The following is a 26,737-nucleotide window of genomic DNA, read 5'->3' as shown; positions in this document are numbered from 1 at the left end:
TGTTCCTTACCCCATCAACTATTATTTTGATAGCCTTATCATTTCCTTCTCTCCAAATTGCTTGATCAGGTTCAATCTCAGGTCCTTTGGATTCAATCTTTACGAATGATTCAACTTTGTTATCTTTTAGTATCATTTGAATTCTAAATTTCCATGCGGAGAAATCGTCACCTCCTGCAAGTCTGTCTTCAAATCTGATAGCGCTGGCCATTGATAGGTTTGTGATGTTGAATATATACTTGGTTTGAATTTTACATAAAATTGAACAACCTCAGGTTAGATTTAACTATAGCTCTGATACCATGTAAATGATGTTCAATTTACATTCAATATGCAAGTTATATTCTATTATCTAATTTGGTATTATTACTTTCTTATTGTATATATCTAACTATCTTCTTGCTTGTGACAGATGAGAGGAACATTTAAAATTTTCTATGTCCTATCTCAAGAATGCCACTTACTATAAGTATATGACAAATGAGGAACGGTCAAGCAATGCCTTGATCGGTCATGACCGATCAAGACATTACTTAATCGTGCCTTTTTGTTTATACTAACAAAAAGCATGTTACGTAAATGCCAATCGGTGTGGAGTATGACCGAAGATTATCGGTGGTTACCAAACGCTAACACCCGATAGTATATCGGTGACCGATCAAGGCATTGCTTGATCGTGCCTTTTTGTTTATACTAACAAAAAGCATGTTACGTAAATGCCAATCGGTGTGGAGTATGACCGAAGATTATCGGTGGTTACCAAACGCTAACACCCGATAGTATATCGGTGACTGCCAATGCTAACAGCCGATAGTTATCGGTTGATAGTTATCGGTGTGTTAGCCTTGACAACCGATAACTATCGGTGTAGACTAACACACCGATAACTATCGGTGACTAACACAATACCACCCGATATGCATTCCGATATAATATGCAACCTGATCTAATATAATATGCAATTCAATAATATATTAATCGGTGTCATCATTATTCCTGTTTAATCGATATTCATCTAAATACAAGTTTCATTAGATAGATGAACATGAGGAAGATACATAGTATGATTATTCAATAGTTTGTTCATATGCAAATATAGAATGACTATCAAGGATGAATTAATTGCTTGATGGTTTTATTATAGTTATCGATATGATAAATGATCGAATGAGAGACTTAATTTATCTCTCATTCAATCATTTATCTTACCGAAGCTATTATGCATTAACATAAAGTAAACTCAGGGCCTTCCAAGGCTGGATGTGTTTTAAGGTATGATTTGGCTGAATGATTCCTTGCAGCATATAAGAACCTGCCAAATGGAACAAATAACAAAACTAAAGCCTAGACATTCATCCTAGATTCCTAGGCCTTCAAATGGCTTCTTGGAGCAACCAAAGAAAGATATGCATCAAAGCAGATTCTATGATTATAATTAATGCCATCAAAAAACACCCACCCCCAAATTGGAAGATTAATAACATTCTTCAATAAACCTAATTGGTTTTGGATTCATTTGAAATCCTATATATTCAACACTACTTTAGGGAGTCAAATCCCGAAGCTAATTTTTGTCGAATCCAAGTATTGGGTTTTATTTCAATATCGAGGTAACGGCTTTTGTGCACCAATGGGAAGAACTAATAAAGGAATTCAGGATGACTCTGCTTAATTTTAAGTATTAAATATTCATAATTTCCTCCCATATGGCAATGGTTCTCTAATTGCAACAAGAATTTTGAATCTCAACAAGATATCACATCTTTTTTCAGTTTTAATATAAAGGAACTGGGACCCACTTTCTTCAATTATGTGTGTGTGCATATGCATACATGCGTCTATGCATCCATGCATGTGCATGTGGGTGGGTGGGTGTCTGTGTGTATGTATGTATGTATGTATGCATTATATGTATATGTACGTAATAATGTATGTATATCTATGTATGTATACAGCAGAACTCAACTGTACCTATTAAAGTATTATTGTAATATTTAGCTATAATGGTCATTTAAGTCATTTAGTTAGTCTTTAGTCGTACCTAGGGTTTCTAGGCCAAACGATGTTCTTCTGCAAAAGTTTTTGATGATTTTTTTTTTCAAAATTATGGGTGTTGCTGCTTTTGACGATTTTGTTTTTTGGCAAAATCGTGTTTTTTCAAAATTGTGGAGGTTTAGAACGCTTTTCCAAATAATCATGGGTATTCAAAATTTTGGCACAATTTTTTAAAATATAAACCGTGGGTTTTGGTTTTTTTGCCATTTTTTATCAATAAAAATCTAAGTTTTTTTATTTGCTACACTTTATATCGTTTTTCGTGTCTTTAGATAGTGGGAGGGATGGCTTCGTTACCCAACATAATGTTGAAAGGCACTCAAGAGTTCAACGGCAAGAAATACCTAGAAACAGAGGATGCTCACCATTTTTGAGTACCGGTGCCTAGATCAAATTGTTCTGGGCTCGTCCCATAGTGGCAAGCAAAGACCAAGACAAGTTTGATGAGCATAACTGTGAAGTGGTTATGTTGCTCAAGTTATCAATCACCGATGAGATGCTTCCAGAAGTGTCGTCCGGCAAGATTGTTGCACAAATTTGGACTCACTTGAAGGATCTGCATGAGACGTCAAATAAAGGCAAATCTTTCTTCCTTATAAATATGTTGTTCTCGGCTACGAGAGACGACAAGATGTCTTTGCAAGATCATTTAATGAAGATCAAATAACATTCGCGATCAATTGGAGGCCATTGGTCGCAAAATGGAAGAAGAGGATATGGTGATTATCATGTTGAAAAGCTTTCCACAATCCTATGAGCACTTCATCGAAACTCTCAACATTGCATCCACTAACGTTGACCTGAAGTTTGATGAGTTGTGCAATAAGCTCTTGTAGTGAGACAGATGGAATTATAAATTTGGGACCAGCAATGAGACAGCCAGTGTGAAACAAGCTTTTATTGCTAAGGACAACGGCAAAGGCAAGTCCTCTCATCAAAAAGGACAAGGAAAATCTGAGGAGAATTTCAAGAAGAATATCACATGCCACTATTGTGGTAAACTTGGTCATATGAAGTTCTGCAAAAAGTGGTTGGCTGATCAAAAATCCAACCAAGGAGGGTCTCAACAGCAGGCTCATGTACCAAAACATTCAGAAGAGGAGAAGTCAACCTTCTATGCAATCATGGCCAAAAGACCAGCAGATTATGACAAGTCTTATGCATGGTAGTTAGTTAGTAGAATGACCATTAAGGGTGAGTATTGAATTAATATTGTAATATTTAGCTATAATGATCATTAATAAAATTGTCAAGATATGTGAAGAGCGGATTGAGTGAGTATTTGCTACCTTTCTTTGTAATATATTACCTCCTAAATTTCTTCATGAACAAAAAATGACATTCCTCTTGAATTTCAAAATTAGACTCACCTCATTTTTCAATGCATCTGATGAAGATGTTGGGGCAGCTGCTAAGCCTGTCCTCTGCATATACTCAGCCTGAAGAAACAGAAAAAAACAAGGAATGAAATTAGGAGAATAGCATGTAGATTTTCAAATTAGAAACGCCATTCTCAACCAATATCCAACACACAATAAGAGAAATATGTTAATAGAAGATCAGTACACATATCCTCACAAAGAAATTCAATATCTGTCAAATATACAGCATGGCAGCTAGATCACTATAATTTCCGGATAAACTATCCCCTCATGCAAATAATCAAATGAACAAACCTCATATAGTTCTGCAAGTCCTTTTTCACTTTTATTTTCATCCTGCACATTTAAAAAAATTTCAGTGACCCAAAAATATATGAAAGGAACTTGTAATCAAAATTCATATCCACATATATAAAGGTTAGAAACAAAAGATGAAAAACATAAGAAGCAAAACCAATCAAAGCCTTCCAAGGATATGAAGGACTGATATAAAATATAAACTTGAAGATATCAAAGAAGCAACCACATACCAACTCCACTCGTTCCTTTGGTGCAGTTGACGGTAAAGCAGGTTTCCTTTGCACATCATCAAATTGCTCCTAGAATATAATTTGCAAGCAAAATTACAATAAATTATTTATTTATCCCATTTTAAGTTAATTCTAGCAAATTAGACATTCACTTTATCAGGCATCAAACAAGAGATGCACCAAAATAGAACACCTTTAAACAATGTAAAGTGGGAACATGGATGATAAATGCATGAATGTATAATGTACAAAAGATAGTCCTGATGAAATTGCTAAAATGACCACTTTAAACCTTACACTGTGAAATACCAATTTCCCAAAGTAAGCTGGTGATCTCTGCTGCATAAGTAGCTGCTAAATAAAGTGCTGAAGGCTTCACGCACACAAAGCGAAAATGGTTTTAATTGCTAGAAATAGTTCAAAACATCATTCAAGGACATCTTAAACCACTCACAGGACTTTTTTACATGCAGACAAAAACCGAGGAAGGCATAAGTTCCTAGTTAAGGGCAATACAGTTTCATCACTATATCCATGATAACAATCTAATTAACTCTAACGTTGTAGTATGGCATGGTTGGACCACACTTTATCCATGACTATAATCTAATAAACTGTATCATTGTTATACTGAATACTTGGACCATACTTTTACAACAGGACTGTAGTACCCAAGCCATCTACAAGGATAAAAGGCAACCCATAATACACCTGAAGAAATGAAAAAAAAAAAAAAAGAGAGCAAAAACACAAACAAAGAAGAATCAAGAAGAGAAAGATCAGTAAGCAGTGTAGGCAGCACATTTGAAATGACAAACTCATGCCAAAATCACAAGTCTTTGCAATCGACTTCACAAAACAAGTCAAATATACATTAAACCTTTCTGTTGGCCTACCATCCATATGTACCAATAGCATCTCATGGAGTTGTGCATGCCATTACTATAGGATTCAAAACATGTATGTGAAAAACTTGCAATAATACACATGTATGTGAAAAACTTGCAATAATACACATGTATGTGAAAAACTTGCAATAATACACATGTATGAGCTACATGAAATTCCTACAAGCTTCAAACAGCTAATCTTCATCAAGATGATACTAATAGATGAGAAAAGGCAAAACAAGTCGTTGTACAAACTGTTATTTCTCTACTGAAATAAGACTATCCTGGTGCAACATTTTAAAGAAACATCTATAAGTGTACCGTGTTCAATTACATCTCCCCAAAAAAAATGTGACATCTCAGACCAAAACCATTGAAGCAAGAGCTCCAAAGGGGATTTGTTAATCATATTGAAACTACAACACACTAACTGAATAAGATAATGTCACCTATGTAATCATCCAGGGAGTGGATATATGGCCCTTAGTATCAACTCAGACAGAAACACCTCACCGATGACAATGGTCAAATCTTGACACAAACACTAAGTAAGAGAGCATTTGGGGTGCACACAAAGTTGCATGGATATGGATACGGTATTGGATACGGATACGGCTATTTTTTAAGACCCCCAATATGGATACGGCTGGATACATCATTCATAAAAAACACATACACATATTTAACACAATTTTCTAAGTTATTCGGGGAGATTTTCATTACTTCAACAGCAACATAAATAATGATAAGTTGATTTGACATTTTACAATATGCAAAAATAGTAGAATTGCATTGGAAGATGACCCAAAAAATGGGTCACTGAAATAGAAAAACATTCCCAGGGAGGGACAAAGGAGTTTCCGGCAACTCTGGGTGCACGTCCTATCATATAGATAGAAAGAAACAATATTAACGGCTACAGACAACCAAAATAGGTGAATGGTACTTGGCAGTACAACTACAAGAAATAGCATAAGATAGCATAAATAACAGCCAAGACAAGCAAGCCCAAAAGCATGATGATTAAGAATATATCCCAGAGTCCAAGGTGAATGCCCAGAAGCAGAAAGAAGTTGGAAATGTGCATCTAGTTGGATCTCTAAGAATGCAGATGACGAGGAAGGCTAAACCTCAAGACTTGAGAACATGTGATCAACCACATATAGAACAAGAAACACAGGATGAAGGTATCTCACTGTGGAGGACACAGTCTCACTCATCTGTCACCATCTGTGTGCATAACTGAAGCATAAGTATTTGGTCCTAAATTTATTCATCATGGTTAACAACTTAACACCATTATGAATATAATTTACCCATTCTATGCCAAGAAAATATAGATAACTCTAAGATTCATTGTAGCTGTGATAACATCTAGCTGATACTGAGATCCATTGAATCACTCAAGCGGTTCAATAACTGACTGAAATAATGTGGCATACACAATTAAGAGAAAGCAAATGTGTCCTTGTTGTAATCGAGCTAAGTGGATAAGAAAATGAGAAAAATATAATCTTAATCTTGATTTCCTAATTTAAAACGTTGGAATGTTGGTAGTTGTGTATTAATAGCAAAAATTAATCAAGCGGAGTATACCTATCTGGTTGTTGTCTCTGTGGCCCTCCTCAAGAGCTGAGGTAGAGGTTCTTTAAAATATCTGATCTATTTGAGCTCTCCTCTTTAGGTCCTTCATAAGCTTATGGTTCAATCTTCTTCGTCTTTAGGGTTAGTTATATCACATCTTTCTGCCCATCCTCTTTTGGCTACAAAACACTATGGAAGAAATCTTATTCTTTAAAATAACACTTTTGTTGTATTCAATTCTCTCTGCCACAAAGTCACAAAGCTTGTACTCTTTCATAACATCATAGCCAATGATGATACATCTCACTGCTTTGTATTCCAACTTTTATCACTTGTCCCTAGGCATGTGTGCATATGCCTCAACCCAAAAAAACTCTAGGAATTTTACCCACCCATGACTCCATATGAATCTTATCAACAAATGTTTATGTAGGAGACCTGTTAATCAAGTAACAAGCCATAGCAACTACTTCTACCCAAAACTTATGTTCCAAGCTAGGTACATTAAGCAATACTCCTTGCCCTCTCCATTAACATCTTATTCATTCTTTTAGCAACTCCATTTTGTAAAGGGGTATATGAAATTGTCTTATGTCTTTCAATCATGTGCCCTTTACAAAGTCTATCAAAATTTGTAAAACAAAACTTATTGCTGTTGTTAGTCCTCAAAACCTTAATCCTATTACTCGTCTAATTTTACAAACTCCTTAAACTGATCAAGACTTCAAATTTACTCCTAAGAAAATACAACCCTGCCCTAGTAATTGTTCTATAAAATATACATAATACAAAGACATAGAAATCAAAGGAACGTTAATGGAACCAAATACATCATAATGAATCAAGCATAGCACCCCATAAGATTTGTGAGAACTAGAATGAAATTGAATGTGGTTCTACTTACCATATATATAGTGTTCACAAAAACCAAAATCAAGAGCCACAATCATTTAAGCTCTCACCAAATATTTATTTTTCAGGGTCCTTAGACTATTCTCATTTATATGGCACATTCTCTAGTGCCAAAGCATTGTTTTCTAAGCGAGGAACTTTCTTTCAAAAGGAAGAGATTTCTCAAGTACCTAGAAAGCACAACCGTCAAAAATAGACACAACACTCCTCTTTGTTGCTAGTTCCAATGGTGAAGCTGTAGATTTTACAGATCTCTTCATTACAAGAATAAAAGAGCTATTGCATTAGATAGTGCATGAATCTAAATAAACAAGAGTGCTCACATGAACAAGCTTAACAAGGACCATAGCTCCTCACAACATCTTACAACCTCCAATAGAGAAAACAACCTACACACCTAAATCATTAAGTTTGCAAAATGATAAAGAGATTTGTGGCTAACCGGTGATGTGCAACACATCATTGATCCCCTTCACTCATCCATCAGGGAATTAAATCCAGACTCTACCACGGGCAACTATGCTTAAATGAGAATCATAACCAAGGTACACCTTCCCACCATCATATTATTCATATCTGAAAACCACCCCTAATTGGGGACATATGGAGGGAAGCTACAAAATTTATGCATGAGTTGCCAAGGCCACAACAAAGGCATCTACATTGTCTTGACGAGATGTTTGTCACTCATCATCTAAATCATCTTTAGTTTTATTTTTCTCTTCTTTGCATTCTTTGCAAAACTACCCAATCTTACCATAGTTCCAACACTTAGCCTTGGACATTCCAAGAGGTTTGGATCTCCAATGGGATTTGGATCTAGAATTTTCTTTCTTCTTTACTTTCTCCTTTGGTCTTCCATGAATAGCTAGGGCCTCTTTGATAGATTTAATTTTTTTCCACCGCATCCCCTCTAAGAGTAACAAACACTACCTCATCCATTTTGAGTTTTGAGGCAATGCACCCAATTGTCATTGCCAAATGATCCCACAAGTTTGACAAAGAACACAAAAGGGTCATGCAATGATTTTCCTCCATTTTCATTGCAACTAGGCAATGATCATATTGAAAGCATGCAATTGGTTGGCCACAAAACCAACATCATCCATACTCAAGGTGTATGGATTCTTTCTCGGGAATGGTTTGTAAACCAACAATTTAACTTGGTACAAGTCCCCCAACTTTTTCTTTAGAGTTTGTAAGGTGGCTTCTTTACGTACATTCAACAAAAAGAAATCCACCAAGCAATGCTTAATGAGGCCCTTCCTATGTTAACAATTCGCTCCTAGAGACCATGGGTCTCAACCCAGATTTGAAGTTCGGGTCCGGTCCCCTATGGGTTAGGGAAGGGTCCCACCCAAAGCCTGTGGGTCCATCTCGAAGGACCCCAAGCAAAATCTAAGGCGTTTTCATGTGAAACCAACGAATTTCTTTTTTATTCCTTTTTTCCTTTTAACTCTAAAAAGTGCAATTCGCCCACCAAACCCTAAGACGTAGATTTCAATGCATTTTAAAGACAAAAACAAATTCATTTCTCTTATTGTGAGTGAACACAAAAAATGATGTGCACGATGAAGATTTGTGTGGTTTTGAAAGTCTAAATTTCAACTTGGTGGTGAGGGCTCCACCCCTCAACCACCCTAGAGGCACTATTCCTCAACCCCTCCAAGGAGCATTGCCCCTAGACCCTCATCGAACTTATTTGATTTTTCGAGTACTCCACAAGTCTAATTTTGCAAACCATGCTTCCAAGTTTGCCTATATAGGTCCTCATCTACAATATCATCATCAAATTGAACAATCTTCCCTACTAATACTTGAAGCTTACTTGTTTTCCTTGTTGTCTAGAAGATGACAATTTTATCTAGCCCAGATGATGTAGTTAGCATACAATGCCTATTATTATGTTTAAATAATATCATTTATCCATGTATTTGCTAGTGCTAGTGCTAGTGCCAATACCAGTGTCACTAGCACTAGCACTGTGGCTCTTCTAATTTACCAATACCTACATCATTAAATATAGATGGTGATGATATTTTTGAAGACCAATATGATGATGCTTGATCAGTGATGGCTGATTGTTGATGCTTGACATTGTTATTTTCTAATTATAATATATATCATGACATTCAAGTTTGACTAATTGACATTGCAATATTTTTTACTTCTATAATGGTTTCGTTTATTATACAATATAAGATGCTATGTGTGGTATTTTGAACTTAATTACAAATCCAAATATGTATATTTCTGATTTTTATATATTTTTGTATAGACAAACCCAAAACGAACCCAACACAAAAAAAAAAAAATTGCCCAAACCGGCAAACTAAACCCTCCATTATGAACCCAAACCAGTGCCAAGACCAGTAACTTGGCTTTTTTCCAATCAATCATGCTTGGCTTTTAACATTGCAAAGGGTTTACATCCAAATAAAGCAACCTATAGATCTCTATCTATGAGCATATCCTCCATTTTAAACTTCCACAACTCAAAATTAGTGTTTGTAACTCTCTCCATCTCTATTCTCAAAGTGCTTGCCATTTTCTTACAAGATCTCATTCTGCACTAGCTCCCACATCATCTAATATTAGTAAGAAAAACATTGTCACTAACACCTAGGACCCAAGGCAATCAAGCTCTAATACCAAATGAAGAAAAGTAAAGGTGCACAATACACATTCTACACTAAGCTACAAGAGGAGGTATATGCAAAAATTAAATTGATCATACAATTAAAAAGAAATAAACACATAAGCAATAAACCATAACATAGTGATTTACGTAGAGAAAACCCTTTCAGGAGAAAAAACCCAAAATCCAAAACAATTCAATGTATTATTCAATAATCAATGGTCACAATACACTTGAAAAGTCTAAGCCATTACAAGAGCATCAACAATAAATGATCTGAAGCAATTCCAATAGCACAGCAATACCTGCAAAACTTACCATGAAAAATCCATCTCAAGCACCCAATAAATAGAAGAAATATATGAAACCATGGTAATGAGGAAACCATGAGCTAAAACCACCCAAACTGTGGTGCCCAAATCCCAAGATGATTCCACAAGCTAAAAATAGCATATTCCTTCCACTTGCCATAAGCTTGCCATAATCCACTCACCTACTTGGGCACTCCATTTTGATGTCATTATTTCCATTCAAAAATGCCCTATGACATGTCATAACATGCATCATATGTTGGTCAATAAGTGACTCTCTCTTAGAGCTCTCTTATGCATCATGGATGTTATATTTGTGATGTGGAAGTCCCAACTTTTGGAGACCGTAACGTGTAATCCAAGAAATTGATTGAGCCCCTTTTTTAAAATTGTAAACCCCAAAGAGGGCCATGTCATCACAACTGATTTGCTCCAATTAAGACCTGTTTCAACCTTTTTCAGGGCCAAAATCAACCTTTAGAGCCCTAAAAAATTGTATTTTTAATTTTTTTTTCTTAACATTAGCATGCAAGGTTGAGACACCTTTCCTAACATGCACAGCCCAACTTAACACACCATTGATGTTAGAAAACTTACAATTCAACAAAATCAGCACTTTGTAGGTTTTTTCTTAGTGTCATGATGTAGTTACAAGGCAATCAATGGGATGATAACAAATACAATGTCTAACCCAATAGATACACCATATAGCAATGCTCTTCTAGCACATCAATACCAAATTACTTACAAGAACTTTGTAGAAAAGAAACCTGTACAAATATGATCTGAGTGCACCCATTCCTAACCACAAACTGGCCATCTAACCCAACAAATAGCATCTTCGTCCAAGATTCGATAGCTATTCAAAAGCCACCTTATTGACTTAGTAAACATGTTACCTATAGTTACTAGAGGACATGGCAACCTGATTTTTGACTCAAACTCAAATTTCAACTCAACACAAACTTGGAAAAATGAAAAAACCATGAAATATAGAGATTCTTTAAAGAATTAAAGGATTTTCTATGCACTCTTCTAAATCAACTTTAAAGAAAAAAAAAAAATTTACAAGCTCCTTTTCCTTTGATCACATGCACAAGTAAAAGCAGGTTTGACTGAAGGAAACAATATTTCCAATTCCCATCCATAAGAGACATAAATCTAGCTCCAAATGTTCTCATCAAGTTTAAAACTTGAGAAAATAAATTACTTACCAACAAAAAACCTGCTACAAGGGGCAGCATGTGAACCATCAATAACAACACATTGAAATGTCAACAAAGGTATCCGAAGATATCTACAAAGTTGACTCAACTTAAGACCCATCAGTTTCACACATAAAAGCCAATCAATGTCATCGACACAATTCAGCATGTTGGAAAACTTTAATTCGACACAATCACAACTCTATAGACTGTCTCCGCGTCATGATGTGACTTACAAGGTCATCAATGGGATGATAACACATACAATTTTGAACCCAATAGACACTATATAGCAATATGCTCTTCTAGAACATCATTGCCAAATTACCTACTAAAAAATTGTAGACAAGAAAGTCATAGAAATATGACTTATCTAGCCATCTAATCCAACATAGAGCATCTTCATCCAAGATAATAACTATTCAAGAGAAACTTTATTGACTTGTAAACATGTTACCCATAGTTAAGAGACTCACACTCGGCAAGCTGATTAAAATATAGAGAATTTTTAAGGAAATAAAGCTTTTTTTATGCACTCTTCTCTTAAACAACTTTCAGACAAAAAAAAAAATCAGTTACAAGCTACTTTGATCACATACACGAGTATACATCAAATAAATTACAACATGGAGTCATGAATTACAGTAGAGAGGAAACAATATCACTCAGCTCAGCATTTCTAGCTCTACAATTGCTCCTACACTCATGTCTCAAATAGGTCCTCAATGCTGCTGCAGCCATATTAGCATTACTCCAGATCAAGATTGACTTGGCATACCAGAAGGATAATTGTAATTCAATTACTTGGGAACATTTGAGAAGATAAAAAACACTGAAAAATTCATAAAATTTACGGAAAAACATTATTTTTTTCTTTCATGCCAAATAAAGGGGAAAAAATCTGCATTCCCATCTAGCATGGCTCAAAACAATGTTTATTTTTTCACTTTTTAAAACTAAAGTGGGGTCTAGGGGCAGCATTCCCCAGTGGGGTTGAAAGGCAGTGCCCCTTGTGCTGTCCAAGGTCAGCACCCCTGGCCAAGCACAATTTAAGGCTTTAAGGGCCACAGTGACCTTTGGGTATATGCCATTTTTCATAATTTTTATCTCTTCTAACAAAGTTCCAAGAATCCAAACTCTGAACCCTTCCAAAAACATGAAAATCAAGGCCATAGAGGAGCAAGTGGGCCCTAACGAAATGAGAAAGAAACAAACATTTGCTTGAGAATGAATATCCTTGAGTGTGCCATAATTCATCTGATGTTTAGTTACTCCAGTGAAATCCAGATTTGCTCGGTAAAATCCAGATTTTTGTATTCCTTTTTTTGTGGGGGTATCTTGGACAGTCAAGTCTGCTTGGCAAGACTTGCAAGTCCAAAGGAGTCCAGCGAGTCTGTCATAAACTTGCCAGTGAGTATGCAGATGTAGTTTGGCCTGCCTCACCTCAAGACACAGCAAGCCTGTGGGGTAACTACTAAACAAAACTTCCATCAATAGCCACTAAGCCCCAACACAATAAAGCCACAACCTCAGCTAATCACTTCTTATGAGGAAACTCAATTACAATTTCATCTACAATTGAGGTAGACAATTAAATTCACATCTGTATTTACACACATACAATTATGTCTAGATGCAATTTATGAGTGAAGCATATCCCTCACATTCATCCAGCTTACTTCAAATCCACTTGTACTAGCAAAATTTTCACATAAAAAATGTTCACAAAGCAAATCCAATATATTTACTAGACATCACCAATACAAAAAGGTGATCCATTAAAACAAGGTCTTCCGTGTGAAATAAAAGTCCCCACAATCCACGGAGAGGAGCAAAAACAACCTGGGCTATAAAAGGGAAAAACAGACACCTAATGAAATACCTTATCAAAAGGCAACCTTAACTGTAACATACTGATTCCTCTTGCATCAATTAACAAAGAAGGAAAAGTTTGATCATGCAATCAAATAAAGGATAAATAAAACAATAATGTTGGATAACTAATCAGTAAAATGGTTCACTTCCTAAACTCGGAAGACTAACCTAGAAAGATCCTGTCTTTGTAAACTCGAATAAAACATCAACAAAAATGGAAAACGTTCTATGCACAAAATAATATGTCCTACATTCATTTGATAAAAAAATCACAAGGAGAAGCATGGAATAATCAGTGTCTACAAAAATACATCTCTCTAATACAACTTGAAGTAGGTAAGATAAAAATACATAAAGTTCAAATAATCTATTAAATCCAAATACTTAAGAAGGCTCTGAAAGTTAAACCCAAAACATCAAAACTAAAAGAGGGTAAAGAAAAGTTAGTTCCAGATATGGCAAAAACATAAAAATACCCTGATAAATGCAAATTACCAATAACAGTACCCCAATAAGAAGTGACTAAAACCATTTATTAGTATGCACAAACAAAATTACAATCAGCTGCAAATATCAACTATGATACTCTATAATCCAACTTAAATCACATTCGAAAGGGAGAGATCTACCTCAGCAATCCGGCGCTTGATGATGTCTTCAAGGGATGCAGTGACCTCTTCTGTGATAACTGGTGCAGGCCTCATATTATGATCAAACTCTAACTCTACTTCAAGTGCACTGTTCTTAGGTCTTTTGGTAGCTGTAACCTAATGTAAAGAATAACAGATGCTAACACTCAGAGGCGACAAAAGTCAAATTGATACGAAATGAAACAAAATTAGAACTAAGCAATATGAAAGTCCTCACACCCAGACAACAACATTTTCTAATTCAATCCATCAATGGCAGATATATACCTCTCCTTGCATCGTCCAGGTCTTTGTATCTAGATTTGCTTTCTCCAATTCTTCTATTTTCTTTTGAATCTTTTTCATATGTCTTTCATGGGTAGAAGATTTCTCCTTTGGCTGTGGCAGGTGCCAAACAAAACACATGCCCATTACATAAACAATCAATTTCAAAGTGTGAACAAATATCAATAAGTGCAAAGATTAAACCCAATATTGTGCAACATAGTAGGAATAACAAATTCATAAAATCTCGAAGGTCCCTGATCCACTTTGTGCATACTTGCAATTTATAATGTACTCTGTATAAAAGTTATTCCCACCTCTAACATACAGTTGTGCCAAGTATTTGGTAAGGTTTACACACATTTATTTATATCAAAAAGTGATATTGGAGTTAAATCAGATTTACACAAATGTGGATCACAAAACCCACTGTGAACCATTGTTGATTATTGATGTAATAATCTATAAACTACATTTACAATAACTAGCTCATCACCGAAAAAAAAAACCTACAAAAAGTGATTTTGAAATTTGGAATAAACAAATTTAACATAAATTTGGAGCATAAAACCCACTATGAAATATAAATAGTTATTGATTTGGTAATTTATAAGTTACATTTAAGGTAAGTTACATTTAAGGTAGCTATCTTGTCGCAAAAAATAAGACCTACATTAAGACTAGATACTGTACAATTTGCAAGTTCTTAAAGTTGCCATAATGATAATCATTTAATAATTGTAATATGTTGTAAACGTTGGGTCCTTCTGGAAAACCGCACCATACATGAAGAAAATCTTGAGAGTCCTTAGTTTGCACTTTCTGCCATGTTTTATTGGTCTTATGGTGGTTGTACGAAGTCTTTGTAGAGGATACAAGTCAGACTATGACTACATCTTTAAGCCACTATTTTTAGCAATTTGTCATAAGTGTGTAAGAGAAATAATGACACTCACATTGAGTGCTTGGAATTTCAAACTTGACCCCCTTGAGCATAGGGATCAAAAAGTCAAATTGAGAGAGGAGCACATGGGTCCAACTTGGGCTAGCTGGACCAAAGTTCGGCTTATGGTTTTGGGAATCCATTAGTGTTTTAATGGGTCTCCTTGGTCTAAACATTGAGGACTTGGGATGGAGATTGTATAGTCAATTTTATCCAAGATTATGCTGCCTGAATTCCTGCAAGATTCAGAGAATCAATTTTCATTGAAGCACCGTGACTCTGAAATTATATTGTATTTGTAATCATTTTGAAAAAGATTAATATATCAAGTGTGCTTTGTTCCTGAGTCTTTCCCCTGTACAAGTTTTCCCAAGGAATATCTATTGTTTATTCTCATCATTATGTTGAAATTACTTTAGATCTATTATCTATACCTAGTTCATTGTTTCCCTCCAAGGTTAATGTGGAACTAGAATTAGTTTCCTTTCATTTGGTATCAGAACTCAAATATTGTAGTCTGTTCAATCCATGGGAGGAGATGCTATTATTATTAAACCTTGTTCAAGTGAGAGCATTGTTCAAATGATCTTGTGTTTTCAAAAATAGAGATTGGCAAGTAACTCTATAATGGGAATTGAGAAGTTCAGTGACACTATCTTGCTTTGGAAGCTAAGGATGGCGGGTCTTGTTGATAAAGATCTATGGCCTATTGTTTTTGGTTAAAGTTCTTTGGCATGTCTATAGAAGGCTAGGCAATAACTGATAAGAAGGCAAAAAGCTTGATTTGGCTTTGCCTTCCTAATCCAATGCTCCTAAATGCATTAGGAGAAACCACCACCATTAACCTCTAGACAAAGTTAGGGAATTTGTATTGGATATAGTCCCTTGTCAACAAACTTTTTCTTTGGAAAAAAGTATTTGTTGAGGATGAGCAAAGTTGATTCTGTGATAAAGCCCTTGAATGCCCTCAACACTGTGGTGAGTCAGTTGGAATCTATGGGTGTGAAGATGGATGAGGAAGACTGGTGTATCGCTATGCTATGCTCTTTGTCAAATTCGTGGGGCAACCTAGTTATGTCAATTAGTAGTAGCATCTCAAACTTAAAGCTTGATGTAGAAAAAGAAGACTTTAAAGGCTTTAAAGTAGCATTGGCTACAGATCTACTACACCATGTACAAAGAAAATTCCCCAACTAACCATCACTTTGGGTAAACATCCAGTCAAAGACAGTTTACATTGTAAATTTGGGGAACACCGAAGTGATTTTAGGTACCCCATGGTTACACTCTTAGGGCCGTTGCACCCTAGACTTTCCAAAATTAGAAATATGTTAAGAACATAATGGGATGAGGACTATCCGATGGGTCCCCGAGGGTAATCTCATCCAAAAGGATGGCGGAAAGTTTTAAGTATGGACAAGTAGAATGGGCCACCCAATGTCTAATCCTAGACAAATCTTCCACCAAAGGAAAATCAATTCACATTGACATTCAACCACTATTGAACAAACATAAGGTCTTTAGTAACATCCCTCTGAGACTTCCAACAGAGGTTTAAAGCATTCTATTGAATTAGAGGAAGGGGCAAAACCTATTGTTACCACTCCCTACCGCCATCCTTGAATATACAAAGAAGAAATTGAAAAAGCCATTAAAAAGTTGTTAGAAATGGGGCACATCTAACCGAGCTCTAGTCCCTTTACCTCTTTTGTTGTACTTGCAAAAAAGAAAGATGGAAACATAAAAATGTGCATTGATTACAGGGCACTTAATAAAAAGACAATCAAAAACCTATACCCCATCCCAAGGGTCGATGAGCTAATCAACAAACTTCGTGGAGCAGTTTACTACTCAAAAATTGACCTACAGTTGGATTACCATCAAATTAGACTAAGGGAGAAAGATGTACCCAAAACGGCCTTTAGATGCCATTGCGATTACTTTGAATTTCTTGTCCTACCCTTTGGACTAACAAACGCCCCTGCCACTTTTTTGTCATGTATGAACCACATTTTCAAGGGACAGCTAAGGAAATTCCTCTTGGTTTTCTTTGATGATATTCTAATTTATAGTAAAACTTGGAAGAGCACTTAAGACACAAATGAAGTGCTATGAATACTTGAGCAACATTCACTATTTGCCAAATTATCCAAGTGTGAATTTGGGTCGGAAGAAATTTTGTACCCAAGGCACAAAATCAATGCTCAAGGAGTCAATGTTAATGAAGAAAAAATTGAAGTCATAAGAAGTTGGCCAACACCAGAAGCTTTAACACACTTCAGAGGGTTTTTAGGACTTTACAGCTACTATCAAAGATTTATCAAAGGATTTTCAAAATTGACTGCCCCACTAACCAGCATTTTCATAGAATGAAGAAGCACAAGCAGCCTTTGAGAGATTTAAAGAAGCAAGGAGTCCTTGCCCCATCTTGGCAATACCAAACTTCTCTTCACCTTTTGAACTGTATTGTGATGCTTCAAGAGAAAGCATTGGGGCGGTATTAAAGCAAAACAAACACCCCATAGCTTTTGAAAGTAGAAAACTCAAAGAAATAGAAAGAACCTATACCATCTATGACAAAGAAATGCTACCAATCATGCATGCTTTAGAAAAATTCAAACAATACTTAATCTATGGGAGATTTGTAGTGAAAACCGATCACAATAATCTGAGGTTTTCCCTGAACCGAAAGGGCTTGAATGATAGGCAACAAAAATGGGCAAGCAAGATACAAGCATATGATTTCACTATCGAGTACATGAAAGGAAAGAACAATGTTGTAGCTGACGCCTTTTCACAAAGACCCCACCTTGGCTCCATGACAACAATATCAATGTATTGGAAAACATCCATAATTACAAAATATGCTAAGGATGCACTCTCAAGTGATATATTAGAAGGGAACCTACAAGATGAAAGATACCAAGTCATTCATGACCTCATCCTTTACAAAAATAGGATATTCGTCACCCCAAGGTCAAATATGAAAAAAGAAATTTTGAAAGCCTACCATGACAACCCCTTGTCAAGGCATCAAGGATACTACAAAACTTACAAGCAGATCAGGGAAAGATTCTCATGGAAAGGTCTCAAAGGAGATGTACTAAAACATACTAGGGAGTGCATGGTGTGCCAAAGAAATAAAGAAGAACATACATTCCCATCATGTCTTCTTCAACCCTTGTCCATACCTAACTAACAATTGCACCTTGGTCTGCAATGGGTACACCAAAGAGTTGTGGAAGGTAGATTAGGAAAAAATTTGGTATATTTTTTGTATATATTTGTATAATACATAAGGTTAATTGGTAGGCCATTGATAAATGATACTGTTTGTGCAACAAAGGTCTCAATGGAGACATGATAGGTTTAAATCAACTATGCATCCCCTTAAGGGATCCAAACATGTGACAAAAACAAAACCTCTTAATTAAAATCAATTACCAACAACCTCATGTTATGTTTGCAATCTGGAGAGGGACAGAGAGAGGGAGAGATAAAGAGAGAGAGAAAAGAGGGATGGGTAGATTTGGAAGATATATATATATATATATATATAGAGAGAGAGAGAGAGAGAGGTCTAGGAAGAGGGAGAGGGAAAGAGATAAATTTTTAGAGAGGGAGACATGTCTAGAGATAGAGGGGCAGAGAGGAAGAGGGAAACAAATGGATACAGAGAGTTACAGGGGTATACAAAGATGGAGACATAGGGAGAAATAGGGAGCTATATAGGAATAGGGAGAAATAGGGAGCTATATAGGAATAGGGAGAGCGAGAGATAAAGATATAGATGGTGAGATAAAGTGATCAAGAGATAGAGATGTAAGAAAATATAGAGAGACGAGGGGAGAAATAGGGGGAAGATAGAGAGGGAGAGAGAAAGACGGATAAATTATTATATTATATATTATATAAACCATTATTAGTATTTTAAATACATATTTATATATATATATGACCAATATATTTAAAATTATGACACAATTATATACTAATAATATAGTTATTATAATATATTATTATGTTATCATATATAAATTATGAACATATTTATAATATTATATATTACAAAGAAAGTGATCGAACGCACGCAAGGTGAGGAGGGTTGCAAAAGTGTTAGCTTTCAAAACTTTCAAGCAAATGTGATTGACATGCGCAGGGCCAAACTCCTCCATTTTTGCCAACATCTAGCCTACCTCTTTCACCATGAGGAAATTTGGAACAAGGTATGGTCTAGTTTAGAGTTGGGGAGATATTTCCATCCAGGATTGCAGAACATGCTTATCTACTACAAGGCAACGTTTAGAGGATACATTTTCTACCAAGGAGCTCAAGCTATGTTATTTACTTGCTTCGTCTGATATGAGATACACCCTTTTTTCAATTCTAGCGCAAAACCACCTGCCCCTATGGGAGATCCTTCCACATATAAATGGCAAAAGAATTTGTCAGATGTTGTCATTGCACAGCCCTAGTAGACATGTATGCAAAATGTGGAAGCATAGACCAGGAATGTGAACCATCTAACGAGATGTGTAGAAGAAATGTGGTCTCACAAAATACCATGATTGCAGGATATGTGCCAATGAATTTGCTGAAAAGGCTTTTGAGACTTTCAAGAAAATGCAATGGGCAAATTTAAAGCCCAATTCAGTCACTCTTTACAACATCTCTCTTGCCTGCGCTAGAATAGGAGTTTCAATCACCCCTCCACAGGCGAAGGCAGGTGGGAAGGCCATAGTAGGGTTCGAATAGAGGCTTGTGGCGATTAGATTGTTGAGTGTGTGCAGACTTTCACTTTTCTCCACTGAGATAGAGAATATAATCCCTTTGTTTCTGCCAAGAGAATTGGATCTCATCGGTGCAGGGGCGGTGGAACAAGGCTTATTCCTGTGTTGGAGCATGTCAGATCACCTGCGCCTCAACCTCACCTATAAATGTAAAAAGACAGCGGTTAAAAGAAGGCAGTCCTCCATCTGACATGCTGTCTGAAATGGTGTCAGTAATGTGATAGCAGATTTAATGGCTTAGATTTGTTGAATCATCTTGCAGCCCTCTCTGTTGTTATTAACCATTGATTTTAAAAAGCAGGTTGTTCATTTCATATAAAGAAACACATTCGGTGTAATTAGAAGTGGGAGAGCATTTCTATGGACTTCACAACAGGACTACCTAAGGTACAAGGCAAAGACTGCATCTATGTGGTGGTAGACCATCTAACCAAATATGCACACTTTATGGCCATATCAACAAATTTTTAGAGCTCCTCAAGTAGCTGATATTTTCTTTAAGGAAGTCTTCAGACTTCATAGTCTACCTTGAAATATTGTAAGTGACCGAGACAGCCATTTTCTTAGCTATTTTAGCAAAAGCTATTCAAATTAGCCGAAACAGAACTAACCCCCAACACCAATTATCACCTACAAACAGATGGGAAAATAGAGATTGTCAATAAATGGTTGGAGGTATATTTAAGGAACTATGTCACCGAACAACAGAATGCATGGATTAAATGGTCACATTTGGGAGAGTATTCCTACTACACCACCCACCATATGCCTATATGGATGAGTCCCTTTCAAGCATTATATAGATATGAAGCAACATCTTTTGGAGACTTGATCTGCTTAGAGAGTTGTGTGCCGGTTGCTAAAGATTTTATACAACAGAATATGGATATCATGAATACAAAAGGACAATCTACATCAAGCACAAAACCAGCAGAAAATGTATACGGATCAAAAGAGAACCGAACGGACATTCAAGATCAGGGACTTGGTCTTTTTACGATTACAACCATATAAATAGTCATCAATCAAAGTAAGTGGGGCCAAAAAACTTAAACCCCATTTTTATGGACCATACAAAATTTTGAGAAAGATAGAAGTGGCCTAAAAATAGCAGAATTCACGTGTATCGTGTGTCTCACCTCCAAAAGGTATTGGGACAACATATCACCCCTTGTCCAGGGTTGCCACCACTAGATGATGAAGGCAAGTTGATTTTGGAACCAAAGACCATCCTTAATATGCGAGAAAAGAGATTAATAAATAAAACTATCGAGAACCTAATTAAATGAAAGGGTCTACCGAACGGACATTCAAGATCAGGGACTTGGTCTTTTTACGATTACAACCATATAAATAGTCATCAATCAAAGTAAGTGGGGCCGAAAAACTTAAACCCCATTTTTATGGACCATACAAAATTTTGAAAAAGATAGAAGTGGCCCAAAAACAATAGCAGAATTCACGTGTTTCGTGTGTCTCACCTCCAAAAGGTATTGGGACAACATATTACCCCTTGTCCAGGGTTGCCACCACTAGATGATGAAGGCAAGTTGATTTTGGAACCAAAGACCATCCTTAATATGCGAGAAAAGAGATTAATAAATAAAACTATCGAGTACCTAATTAAATGAAAGGGTCTACCTATGAAAGATTCCAATTGGGAGGGAGTTGAGATCTTCGATCATCCAAACCTAAAATTTCTTGAGGGCAAGCAATCTCAAGAAGGGCAGACTATCAAGCCCCGACCATAATGTATCTCCATTGCACCTAAAGAAAGCAATATACAAACATATTACTGCATGTTGGCAATCAGAAAATGGCCTTACTGAGGCCACGTAGGGTAAAGAGGCATGGGATCTGTTGATATGATGCAGTGATCCAAATACAAACCAGCATGATAGTGATTGGATTAAGAAGGATGGAAATTATGTTTACATTGACAAATATTTCTAATCCTTGAACAATTAATTAGAGGCAATGGATGGGTGCAATTATGAAGAGACATCACTCAGCAAACAAAGGGACGCCTCTTCTTCAAATGGTTTGTGTCCATTGGAGGGATCACAACCCTCCACATCCAAGGGAAAGGTATAAAAGGCAAATCCAGTAGCCCAGGGAAACCAGACCAAGAAAAGAGAAATTCAGAAGCATCGATTAAGTAAATCTGATCTGAGTTATTAATATTCAGGCCATTCAGCTGATTGGGCAGTATATAAGTAATTTTGGTATGAGTTATAGTATAGTATATTGTATGGATATCTTTTCTAGTAAACAGATCATAAACCACAGACATAGACATTGTTTCTAATAAGATTAATATTTAAATTATATTGCTTCAAATGAATAGATCATATATATAGTTATTCCATAATCAATCAGATGTGAAGTTAGAGGAAATAAGTTAGGGAGATGCAGTTTACCGGTTCTCCCAAGCTGAGTAGGCCACCCCAAGGGATAAAATTGTCTTAATGGGACATTCCTGCTGCTTGTGGGCCAAGGGGCGATTTGTCTTAGTGGGAAGCTGCACGCTCTTGGGCTTAGTTGGGTTGAGCAGTTTACCAGCACCCTTTCGGAGGTTTTCCTATCAAACTGAACTATGATTGGCTATGGGGTAGTTAGCTAGTACTAATGGTTGATCATTCCATATGTTGAAATGGTTCACTAACTCATGTACTTGTTGATTGTTTATAAGTTTACCAATGATTAAATAAATTTACTTTAGTATGATATTGTTAAGAATAAATTATATCGTTGGAATTGTTGATTATGGACACAAACAAGTTAATCTCAATTTGGGGACACTACACATGCTCTCAGTCCACTCATCAATCTTTTCACTTTACTCACCCATGCACTCAATTAGCTATTTCGTGCAAATAGTTAACTCTCTTTAATTTCCTCTGTGCATTTAGTTAATTGTTTCATGCAAACAGTTTACTTATTGATAAACTTTGTTAGCTCCCCAATCAATGATGTTGACTATAATAATTATTTTAATTAAATATTAAAATAATTTCAAACTCCCTCATGCCTACCACCTCTCCTCATCAGCTCCACCAATCTTGGATCAGACTTTAGACCCAAGATTGAATCTCAATCATTCATTATTTCTCCTAAAAATCTATAAGTTAAACATCTTATTCATCACTCTTTCATGTGTTAATGTTTTTTCAATTTTATCATCAAAATAATGCAGTCATTATGCTAGCAAAATGCACACCCGCATCCATACAAGCATATTTCCACATCGCACTTACTCTAAGTTTTGTGTGAAATATAGCATGTTTTAATTATTTGATTGTAATACTTGTCGATTATTATATTTTCATTACTTACAACTCTAGTGATCTGCACCATTAAATGTAATAATTCTGAGGTTCCTATTTTTTAGAACTAAATGCTTCCTACAAAGATGACTATGTCATGGCATGAATACATTGGTGAGAAAGGCCCTAAGGCCTTTAAATCTAAGAAACTCGTAAAGGAGCTGGTTGACCATTCCCTCGATTTTGACTTTTGTGAGAATTGTATATATGGAGACCAAAATCATGAAGTTTTACTCAAGCTCTACTAGATTTTTTAATTATTTTACATTAAATTAATAACGATGTATTTAGTCTTATTGATGTACCTCACTTGGAAAAGCCTCACGTTGTGTTTATTTAGTTGATGATTTCTCCAAGAAAACATGGGTTTTTTTCCTTAAGCATAAATCTAAGGTCCAAAAAAAGTTCAAAGAGTTCAAAACTATTGCAAAGAACCACATAGAGAAGAAGATCAAGGCATTGAGGACTGACAATGGTAAAGAATTCTATTTAGCAATGTTTGACAACTTCTGTAGAATGGCATAGCAAAGCATTCAACAACTCCATACACCCCTAAACAAAATGGAGTTGCAGATGAGATAAAAACAAGATGTTGATGGAAAGGAATGAATACATTTAGTGGAGCCAGTTTGGATCAAATAATTTGAGTAGAAACTACAAGCATAGCTTTTTATCTAATTAACAGATCTCCTACTTCAACTTCTAGTGGGAAAAACGTGTGAGGTTTGGATTGGTAAGAACCCTTCATAGTAGCATATCAAGGTCTTCAGTTAAGAAGCATATGTACATGTGCCTAAGGAGAAGAGATTCAAGTTGGATTAAGGCCAAAAAGTGTATCTTTATTGGGTAAAATAATAAAGTTAAGAGGTACAAGATTTCGAATCCTAAGACAATTAAGACAAACTACAGTCAGAAGTCACAACATGATCTCTAAAGCTACCAAATTTTCTTCTAAGGCTGCAACTTGCAAATGAGGAGAAAACATTGGACCAATTAAAGCCAAAGACCAAGGATATTGTGTTGGATATTTGTGTCATTGATGTCAAGTTTAGTCTAAGTTTATTTGTGCTACCTGCCTGTGAGCTTAAGCTGCTTGAGGTGGTTGCCTGCCTGGTTGAGCTAGTTGTCTGCTAGCTTGAGGTGCTTGGATGTATGGTTGAGCTGTGTGCTTCACTCCTGGTGCGGTGTGTGTGTTTGCTTCAGCTTGCTGTATGCCTGTCAGCAGCCTAGTCAGCTTTATGCCAAATCAGCATTGAATAGTCAAATTGCAGCTTAGTCAGCTTTATGCCAAATCAGCATTAAATAGTCAAATTGATAGTGGAGTCAAATTTTCTTGTTATATTGCATATTGTGGGCAAGCTAAAGTTCTCAATAACACTTAATTTGGGAATACTATATGGTGGCATCGAATTTATTGAGTCAGAGTCGTGGAGACTGGTTGCATACAGCATGGCCTTAATGACAAATTCTCCACGATGTGTGCCAGCCGATATTTTCTTCATGAAGGAGTGGCGGCCTGCTGTCAATACTGTGTTGTCAGTAGACTTAAAGAACACGATTTTAGCCCATACGTTTTTTTTTTTTAAATGTATGCCCAGATGATGGCTGTGTATATCTCTTTGTGTGGTGCCGTCAAATGAAGAAAATTGAATGTTTTTATTCTGAAGGAGGCACGTATTTGTTCAAATTTTGTGTGATATTTCTATGTTTGAAGTCGTGGAATCTGGATACTGGCTGCCGTTTTTAATTCTGTGAGCAGACGTTACGGCTTCTGTCACGGAACCTGGAGCGATTAATTTTTTTTTTGATGTCAGTAGGGGATGCATGAAGAATGTATTGGGGAAGCTGGGACTTTCTTTTTTTTGTTTTGTTTTTGAATATTACGACTTAATGCAAGAAATGTCAGTTTTTGTTTTTGAAGAAATGGCCTGAGTGGTGATGGAAGGTAGAGTGAGTCAAAAATGTGTAGTTCGTGATTTCTGATTTGATCTGAGAAGTTCAATTGCACTAGAGTGGCCTTTGAAGGTGAAATCATGCTGGGTGCTGAAATTTATATACACAGAAGTGCGTTGGGATTCATATTCTCAGACATTACAAATACTTATCTGTGGTGCAGTGATTGATATAATAAGTTGAATGTGTTGTGCAGAAGTCTGTATGCAGAGGGCTGGATTTAAGATGATCGGTTCTTCAAATGTGTAATGATAATCTTGCTATTTGTTTGAAGATTATTTTCTGAATCATGAACCAAAGTTTAGATACTGTATTCAAAAGCCTGGCCCAGTAAGAAGTGCTGAAGCAAGTTCTATTTTCTTAAATATCTACTTGTAAGAGAGTTGGTGCTCTCAAAAGAATTTGTATGGAGATCACCCTCAGTCGGTGCTGAGTGAAGGGTTGGTGCTCTTCTGATATTTTATTTTGTAATCTGGGTTGATGCCCAGTTTGAGTTATTGAAGAAATTTGTGTGCCGTGGTTTTTTACCCAAAAGGGGTTTTCCACGTGATAAATCTGAGTTCTTGTCTCATATTTGTTTGCCTTTTATATTATTTGGATATTTGAATGTGTTGAAATTGAAAACTCTAAAACACTGATTCACCCCTCCCCCCCCAGCTCAATGTTTTCGGTGGGATTCTCATATTGCACCTAAGGCTTACCTAGAGATTCAAACTAGACCTATTGAAGAGGTTGACTCACACAATGAATCAAAGGAAGTAAAACAGCCTTGTACCCCACTCTTAAGGAATTTGACTTGGAAAAAGAGGCAACCAAAAAGATATAGTCCACCTGATTTTCGTTGCATTTTTGCTTTGGCTACTAATGATGATGAGCCTAGAACTATGAAAGGGCAATAAGTCAATAAGTCTTGGATAAAAGCCATAGATGAGGAGATGGTTGCACTATAGAAGAACAATAAAATGGGACTTGGTATAGTTGCCTAAAGATAGAAAACATGTTGGCTGCAAATGGGTTCTTAAGAAGAAATTCAATTTTGAGGACAAGATCTAGAAATACAAGGCAAGGTTAGTGGCTAAGGATGTTCTCAAGTAGAGGGAATTGATTTTGATGAGATCTTCTCTCTTGTTGCAAAGCTTATATCCATTAGATATAAGTTATTTGCAGCTGTTGTGTTTAACATTGAGGTTAACCAAATGGATGTTAAAACAATTTTCTCACATTAGATCTACATCTCACAAGCGAAACACTTTCTAGCCATGAGTAAGAAGGACACAGTTTGTGGAATGACAAAGTCCTTTTATAGTCTAAATAATCCCCAAGAATTTGGTATAAGAAATTTGATTCATATGATTTGAATTTGGGATTTGTATAGAACTAATTCATATCAGTGTGTTTATTACAAGCAAATAGGTGATCAATGTATTTT

The 26,737-nt window shown here is 36.0% G+C and overlaps 1 protein-coding gene across 1 annotated transcript in view; it reads right to left on the bottom strand.

Annotated features, from left to right (window-relative positions):
* LOC131075639 (M phase phosphoprotein 10) overlaps nucleotides 1-26,737 on the bottom strand; it is a 76,028-nt gene that overhangs the window by 36,782 nt on the left and 12,509 nt on the right. Inside the window, exons 4-8 of the mRNA XM_058012478.2 lie at nucleotides 14,300-14,410; nucleotides 14,012-14,149; nucleotides 3,968-4,036; nucleotides 3,732-3,773; nucleotides 3,426-3,494 (exon numbers count right to left, since the gene is read on the bottom strand). Of these exons, the coding sequence (XP_057868461.2) occupies nucleotides 3,426-3,494; nucleotides 3,732-3,773; nucleotides 3,968-4,036; nucleotides 14,012-14,149; nucleotides 14,300-14,410 (429 nt within the window). The remainder of the gene's footprint in view (nucleotides 1-3,425; nucleotides 3,495-3,731; nucleotides 3,774-3,967; nucleotides 4,037-14,011; nucleotides 14,150-14,299; nucleotides 14,411-26,737) is intronic.

This window comes from Cryptomeria japonica, chromosome 8 (genome assembly GCF_030272615.1).
Source record: "Cryptomeria japonica chromosome 8, Sugi_1.0, whole genome shotgun sequence".
In the NCBI taxonomy this organism is placed as follows: Eukaryota; Viridiplantae; Streptophyta; class Pinopsida; order Cupressales; family Cupressaceae; genus Cryptomeria; species Cryptomeria japonica.
This window is presented reverse-complemented; position numbering and strand designations above follow the sequence as displayed.